The sequence below is a fragment of the Notothenia coriiceps genome, unplaced genomic scaffold (genome assembly GCF_000735185.1).
Source record: "Notothenia coriiceps isolate Sejong01 unplaced genomic scaffold, NC01 NC01_scaffold00013592, whole genome shotgun sequence".
Taxonomy (NCBI): domain Eukaryota; kingdom Metazoa; phylum Chordata; class Actinopteri; order Perciformes; family Nototheniidae; genus Notothenia; species Notothenia coriiceps.
In genome coordinates, this window is record NW_011346293.1 from 562,271 (window position 1) to 570,161 (window position 7,891).

General features: G+C 40.8%; 1 protein-coding gene across 2 annotated transcripts in view; it reads right to left on the reverse strand.

Moving 5' to 3' along the window:
- The window catches only part of cnnm3 (cyclin and CBS domain divalent metal cation transport mediator 3), an 18,079-nt gene extending 11,518 nt beyond the window's left edge, over positions 1-6,561 (reverse strand). The window contains exons 1-6 of one of the 2 annotated variants that reach the window (XM_010774180.1): positions 5,478-6,559; positions 3,930-4,264; positions 3,139-3,315; positions 1,787-1,944; positions 1,177-1,320; positions 943-1,101 (exon numbers count right to left, since the gene is read on the reverse strand). In XM_010774180.1, coding sequence (XP_010772482.1) covers positions 943-1,101; positions 1,177-1,320; positions 1,787-1,944; positions 3,139-3,315; positions 3,930-4,264; positions 5,478-6,182 — 1,678 coding nt within the window. In that variant the 5' untranslated portion in view covers positions 6,183-6,559. Of the gene's footprint in view, positions 1-942; positions 1,102-1,176; positions 1,321-1,786; positions 1,945-3,138; positions 3,316-3,929; positions 4,265-5,477 lie in introns of both variants that reach the window. The other variant, XM_010774181.1, reaches the window with a different exon arrangement.
- Between the last annotated feature and the right edge of the window lie 1,330 nt (positions 6,562-7,891).

The following is a 7,891-nucleotide window of genomic DNA, read 5'->3' on the forward strand; positions in this document are numbered from 1 at the left end:
GAGGAGCGGCTCAACTCCGAGTCCCTCCCTGATGACCGAACTTCTCACCTTATCCCTAAGGGAGACACCAGCCACCCTGCGGAGAAAACCCATCTCGGCCGCTTGTACCCGCGATCTCGTTCTTTCGGTCATGACCAATAACCGTCAAATAATAATTCAGACAGGGGAGCTCCGCACCCCCTGCCTGCCGCTAGGGGGTGCTGCAGCGCCCTCAGCACCCCCCTTCCCGCGCCCCATGCACACACCACTGTGAAACCTTTGGAATCAGCTGTTATATTAATTCTTTTCTGATGTCCTTTCATATTGGCTTTTGTAAAAAAAGATTTCAAAGTTGTATTTACTAAATGCAGGTGGTCCCAAAAGTAAAAGAATACATGATTAAAAACTAACATTTTGTTGATATTGCCACATAATTGACAGGTGAGAAAAGTGTTGGAAAGTTGGATTTTTTTTTATTTCAGAGAAGTCTCGATGTTAAACTATATTTTGTGAGACTAAAGCACTATTAGCTGATATTTCTTGTTAACCCAAAATATATATTTGATTTCTTATGTGAAGTTTGCGTGTTTATAAAAGCATCATTGTGCACTTGACACTGAAACCTGTTCCTATTCAAATCTCCAATCTAAATGCTAAGCTTCCCGTTCCTTTGACCAAATACTAGGGATTTCTTCTCTCCCCATCTGTTGCACAGAGGACTGTTTGTCTCTTTCTGCCATTTCATTTGCAAAACAAACCCCTTTTTTTTTTTTTACCAAATACCATCCATTTGTAAAAAGGGCTTTCTACAATCTAAAGGCATAAAAGACCATTCAAAAATATAGACTATCCTTGAGCCTTTTGAATGTATCCATTCAAGCTTTGGTTGCAGGAGATAACTTCATACAGTAGTGTACATACTGTATAGTATGAGTAGTAGAGTGTAAGTTAAGATGGACAGACCTCTGGACAGGAAGCGGTGTGTGGCCAGCAGGAGCTGTGGGGATGTTCGGATCTTGGGTTCTCCCTCAGGAGGCTTGAAGAGAGAAAACTCCTCGTGAACGGTTCGAGGCTCCAGAGAAATCTCCAGCGGGGCGAGGGGCCGCTTCACCTTCCTGTCCACTACAGGAGGAGGATATCTTAATAACGTACATAGGATGCTAGATGAACAATCACATTTACAATCGACAAACTTACAGTAGCCGTCAGATTCATCCAGGATCTCTGATTTGATGATCTCCTCGATGACGTCCTCCAGCGTGACCAATCCCAGCACCTCGTAGAAAGGATCCCCCTCCCCCTCGTTGTTTACCTTCTGCACGATGGCCATGTGAGAGTTACCTGATAGTAGAGGATAGATCAGAAAGGAGTTTATAAAGAGATTATTAAAAAGGGTCAGTTCAACCAATTTACAAAAAATATACAATCTTACAACAATTTGAAATTATTAACAACATTAAGATCCTGCTTTAACATTAAGATATAACCTTTTTATATTATTTGTAACAGCATAACAGTCACAGTAGACATGTTTTTATTTGAAATGCTTAGTACATTTAGTAAAAGTTTTTCATGTACAACATCTCTTCAACGTACAAAAACATTTCATAATAAACATTACAGCACATGTAGTCAAATATTCAAGACTTTTAATACCTGCTTAGAACTTATTTTGAAGGAACCTTGATTATAGACTTTTCAAGCTGTAAAGATATTTAGTCAAATTGAACTTTAATAAATCTAAATAAAAGGATGAAAAAACGTTACAGCAAAGACACCTCTGCTATGACACTGAGTGTGAGCACACCTTTCTTGAACTCCTCCAGCATGGCGTCCAGTTTTGTGTCGTTGAAGACGTAGTGCAATGGGTGATTGTAAAACTTGGTGATAGTCGTCATGGGGGTGCAGTCGTCCGGGTCCACCAGAGCCAAGTCCTTCACGTACAGGATCTCCACGATGTTGGACCTGGAAAATCAAACACAAGTTAATGAGTGGACATGAGAATTGCCATGTGAAGAAACCAAATACCAAATCTATTGTTTGTTGGCACTGAAAGTTGTCTTTGTGTGTGTTTGCCTATGTGTGCTTTTGTAATGAGTTATAGGTCACTAAACCAACATTACCACGAGAAATCAAGTGTGCTCCAGAGAAGGCTTAAAAAAATAACTCTTTCATTTGGAAAAGTTTAAACCTTGAACTGATCCACATTGTTCTGCCTTATGGCTGAAGGTATCTAAATCCACAACTATATAAAAAGGAATAATCTAACATAACGTAGGGCTGTGCAATTAATCGTATTTTAAACGCAATTACGATTTTGAACTGCCACAATTACGAAAACAACATAATCGAAAAAAACGATTATTTTGCATTGCTAGGTTGTGACAGTGCAACATATTTGATCTAATTTATTTTTATTTATCATATTAATATATGTTTAGTAGCTTGTGGAAGTGCGCTCCAAAATATTTGTTGATCTTGTTTATTGGTATTTATTATGCTGATATTATTTATTTAAATTTAAATATAAATGTATCATTTATTTTAGTATTAGTTTTTCAGTTGAATTATACGTTCAGGGTAATCAACATTTAAAAGGATACTGTTCAAATTATTATTTGTATTTGTTTTAAAGTTCAATAAATGGATGTTTTCAAAGTCAATGAATAATCGTATTTAATAATCGTGATATCAATTATTGACCAACATAATCGTGATTATGATTTTTGCCATAATCGAGCAGCCCTAACATAACGTAAATAAATGCACCAATAGGACATACCAGATAAGAGACAGAGATTTATTTTCAAATGAAGGAGCCAAGTAAAATTACTTAAATGTCTGTTCTTGCATAAAATATATATTTTGAGCAAGAATTTAAACTTTTAAGGATTTCAAGGACCTGTGGGAACCATGCAGTTCACTCTCTAATATTTGTAGGGATAACATTAAACTTTACATTTTTAAATATATATTCCTAGCAATATGTTTTGTATAATACTTTGAGTGCTTTAACCAAATCCATTTCTAATCCTTCCCGGTCTAGCATCTGTTTCAAATTGTAGTTTGTAAGTACAATATTCTGGTTATTTATTGTTTTCACCATAAAACTACAACTTTTGTTTCAAAGTTTTGGAGAAGCCTTGTTCCTGAGCCCACCTCTCCTCCTCGTAGATGGGCACCCTGTTGTACCCGCTCTGCATGATCTCCGACATGGTGGAGAAGTCCAGGATGACGGAGCTGGGCAACATGAAGCAGTCCTTCAGCGGGGTCAGGATGTCCTCCACCGTCTTACTGCGCAGCATCCCGCGGCTGAACTCCTCTTTCACAAACTCACTGGGACAGAACACAGAGTAGATGAGACGTGGAAAACATAAAAAGGTTTTGAATCAGAATCAGAATTCCTTTATTAGTCCCCCAGCGGGGTCATTTACAGTGTTACAGCAAAAGTGGCATACAGCAGCAGGTAGAAAAATGCATGCAATAATAAAGACTAAATATATTTAATATGTATATATACGTCCCAAATATGTATATNTTATCTTTAAATTGTATTCATCTCTAATCTGTGTGAATCTGTGCTGTCCTGTTTTTCATTCTTACCCTGTTGCTGTTAAACTACTGAATTTCCCCACAGGGATTAATAAAGGTCCATCTTATCTTATTCCATTTTAAATCATCATACAACCTAGCCCCAATAAACAAAACAAAAATACATAGATCAAAGCATACAACAAACAAATAAAGTAATAAACATTATAATAAAACAACCACATCTAGGGCCTGTTAATAGGGCCCATCTAAATGTTATAGTACCCTATAATAAAGTAAACAAAGGCTTACCATCTTGGCTTTAATATTTTAACTAGCTTATTTAACATTTAAAGGAAGGCAATTACAGAGATAAGGGCTCCAGAGACGCAGATTGTGATATGCGTGTCTTTATTTACCTGTAAGGGTCATTGACACTGGTGCGGATCATCTCCATGGCCCTCTCCCTGATCCCACAGGTGGTGATGTCCCTCCTCAGCGCCAGGTCCAGGATCAGTCCCAGGGGGCAGGACAGGGGGAAGGTGAGCACCAGACAGACCTGGGCCAGCCAGGTGAGACCTGGCGCCAGCTGGAAGCCGTACCCGGAGCACAGGATGTGAGGAACCAGCTCAGCCAGGAGGAAGATGAGGAAGCCGCTGGTGAAGACGGCGGAGAGGATGGAGCCCAGCGCCCGGTACAGCAGGACCCCGAGGACCGAGTGGCCCAGGACCGACAGGAAGAGCAGAGAGCATGCCTGGGGAGAGAGGATACAGAGAAATACATTTAGGGTGAGAAACTCAAACTCAGCTGTTATATTCTTAATCCACAATATGGCTTCACCCTTACAAAAAGTTTCTTTCCATCATGCGTACTGTTTTTACAGACATAACACTTTATAGGGCACTATTAGGTTAACCCTAACACGTTTTAGGCCTATGCTGATTGGTCAAATTCCCCAATGGCGCGCTCTGTGGCGTAGAGTGATCTTTGCTGATTGGCTGGGAGAAAACCACATGCTTCTCGACCTCACTGAGGGACGCCATGTTTGGTGTGTGCGGAAGTTACCAAATATGGTTCCTCGCCCGATAAAGGGTTAACTGTCTTATTTAAGTGTAGGAGAGTATGTGCATTGACATGATTTTATTTAATGCCTAGCCTCTTGCAGAGTTGTTTTGTTGACTTTTGTCTTTTATTGATAAAGGTGAGACACTACGGGCAAAAACAGTGTACAATTTTGAGTTTGGACTATTTTTGTTCCATAACAGGTCTTTCTTTCACACTAGCGAAAATAAAACATCCAAAAACACATTTTGTTGTTTTTTTCCTCTGTCTACTAATTCCCTCAAAAGCTAGATATTTATATAATATAAATATTCTGAAATGCGTTATACAACAATTCTCTGTATGTATAAAATAAACTAGATACATTTGAAAAAGAAGGAGAAGAATTTTACAAAACTATTTATAAAAAGGTAGTGTTCTCAAAATAATGTATTTCTCATACTCTGAGCCAGAATTCTTCACATCAGTAGCACTTAGAAACTTTCCAGTTTCACTCCCAACAAAAGGGGTTGATAATATTAATAGCCTGAATAATGACACATTGTATCCTTAAAAAACATGGCACAAAGTATATATTGTTACGTGGCTGTTAATAGTATCTTTGGTTTTGGGAATGATACAAAAAGATACCCAGGATCCCCTCTCTAAAAACCTTGATTTGTCATTTCAAAATGTCAACAAAACCAAAAGCTTTTAACATTTAAAGTTTTGGATCTGGCTTTTTCCGATTATCTCTGTGTATACAAATTATGACACATACATTTTCAATGTTATTCATTATTAGAACAAGATTAGTTGTATTAATGTAGGCAATAACCTTGGGAAGAGTCATAGTAATACCCTAACAGCTGTCCCGACTCTGCCTGCTGATATGTGACTTTCCCACCTTGTTTTCAGAAACTTACCAGGAAGTTCCCTCTCCTCCTGATGGGCTCCAGGCGCTTGGCGGCCCGCTTCTCCTCCTCGGACCCGCAGCTGTGGAGCACATACAGCTCCACGGGGTCCAGCCACAACAGGCTGAGGTTCACTGTCCTCAGCAGTCCGCACACCAGCAGCAGCAACACTACCAGCACCGCCAGCCCCCAGGGCGGGATGTAGTCTGCGGGCAGCCCGGTGTCGGTGTTGATCCGCAGCCGGTCCGGGCCCGAAGAAGCCCATTTCCCCCCGCTCAGCACGCACAGGTGGTAGTAGGACTTCCCGCTGCCGACCCCCGCAGAGATGCTCCTTTTTCGGACCTTCACCGTTATGAGCCCGCTGTATTTCTCATCCGGGGTGAACACCCCCGTCACCTGGAAGGCAGACTGCCCACGGCTGGACTCCTGTCCGCAGGGGTCAGGCGCATCCCCGACCGCCCCTGCCGCTCCGCCAGCTGCCCCAGCAAACGCCACCCACGGCCAGCTTCCATTCAGCTCAGTCCCGTAGAGACGGAGCTTGAACGTGGCTCCTTCTGGCGCCGAGATGATGCGGTCCTTCATGCACACCAGGCCCGCCGGGCTCTCCAGTCGCAGCCCCAGCACCAGTGGAGCCTCTTGGCTGCAGGCGCCGTACCTGATCCCGCAGAACAACACTATCTTCAACAGGAACCATAGACCTGCCAAGCTGGCCACCATATTGGAATTGGTCAACCTGGCTCTGTACGGATCATGTGACTCCTGCCCCACAACGGTCCCGCCCACCCGGGCTAAGCCAGCCAAACAAAACGAACACTGCAACTGAGTTCCGTGGCGGCCATTTTGGCTCTACGTATACAGGTGGAGCTCTGGGAAATCTGTTCATTTTGGGGCTTGGTTCTGAATGGTTTTGTTTTACAGCACCGCCTCCTCTGAAAGCCAGCGAATTGGAGTTTGAGCTCACAGCCAATTCAAGACAACGAAGCAAGAAGGAGCTAACGCCCATCTTTGTTAGATTTCATGAAAACAAGTCAGTCATCACCCTGGGCCTTAGACACAGTTCACATTAATTGAATCAATGCAAATGTAATCACATTAGATTTGAAGAAAATATTGGTTTATCCCTTTCTTAATTCTGTTTTTATTTTCTCTCACTTTTATATTTTGTTCTTTGTTTAATTAAATGAATGAAAAAATTGTATTATTTTAAAACAAAACATTTGAACTATCCTGTAAAGTGAGTTGCACCTTTAACACAATACATTTTTTGATTTGTTTAAAGTCATAAAAAAAGGATTCCCTGTTGTGTAGGCTATGCTTGGTTGTTGTAATGTTTTCATGTTTGCAGTCAGTATGAGAAGTGCAGGATTGTGAATGAGAGAAATATAATAACCAGCTTCCTTTTGATAACAAAATGTGATTATCCACCCAAATGTCCTGTAAATAGTTCTAACGGGAAGTGAAAAAATCCTGCAGACCAGAAAACTTAATTCCAGTAATCCATAGAAAACTTTGTATATGAATCAAACAAAGACAGATTTTCTGTAGAGAAATATATCTCAGGTTTATTAACCTCATAGTTTTCTTCAAATGCCTTACATTACTTATAAAACAGTATGTACACATTGCTTTAAAGTTACACAACCAATGTTTGGAAGTGTACTTCCATCTTTGTTCAGCCATTGCAATAACAGAAAATTCCCCTCCAATACAAACATGTAGCCATTTCTGAATACTCAAACCTGCCAAACAAGTATCGACTTTATACACCCTTGGGATATTAAAAAGGAAAATAAGTTTACCTCCATATTTAAATCCATAATTCCAACACCTGGATTTATTTAAAGTTTTGTTGCAACGCTTACCTATAAATATGTGTGTCCTTTATGTGCTTGAATTATCTCAATACTGCACTGCAACTCTGAAAAAGTTGATAAATACGGCCTAATATCTCTCTGGTACAAAGTAAGCTCCACAGAAGAATGATAATAGATGCAAAAACATGTTTTGGGGCAATTCATTCTCCTCTCCTTTGTTTCTGCATCGCTCCACATGCATGAAACCCTAAACTATCTCAACAATCCAATTGAATGATACACAGTGTGGAAAACTCACTGGCCTGAGAACCCTGCTCCAGAAAATATTTAACCTTCGTACAGGTCTAATCATCACACCGCTGCAGGGCTAAAAACAACACGACAGGAGTTGCTGATAAGCCCTGCTCCCCCGCTTCAATCCCATGATAGAAAAAAGGTCTGAACAATAAAAAGCTTAGCAAATGAGACCGGTAGTGAAAGCCGCAGGAATTTCAATACTTTTGAGCGGCGGGAGACAAGTCAAGATAAGGGCCGGGAAAAATGAGAGGAGGGAAAGTGAGATGGAAGCGTGGGAGGAGAGACGAATAGACGGAGACAAAGGATGGCGAAGGA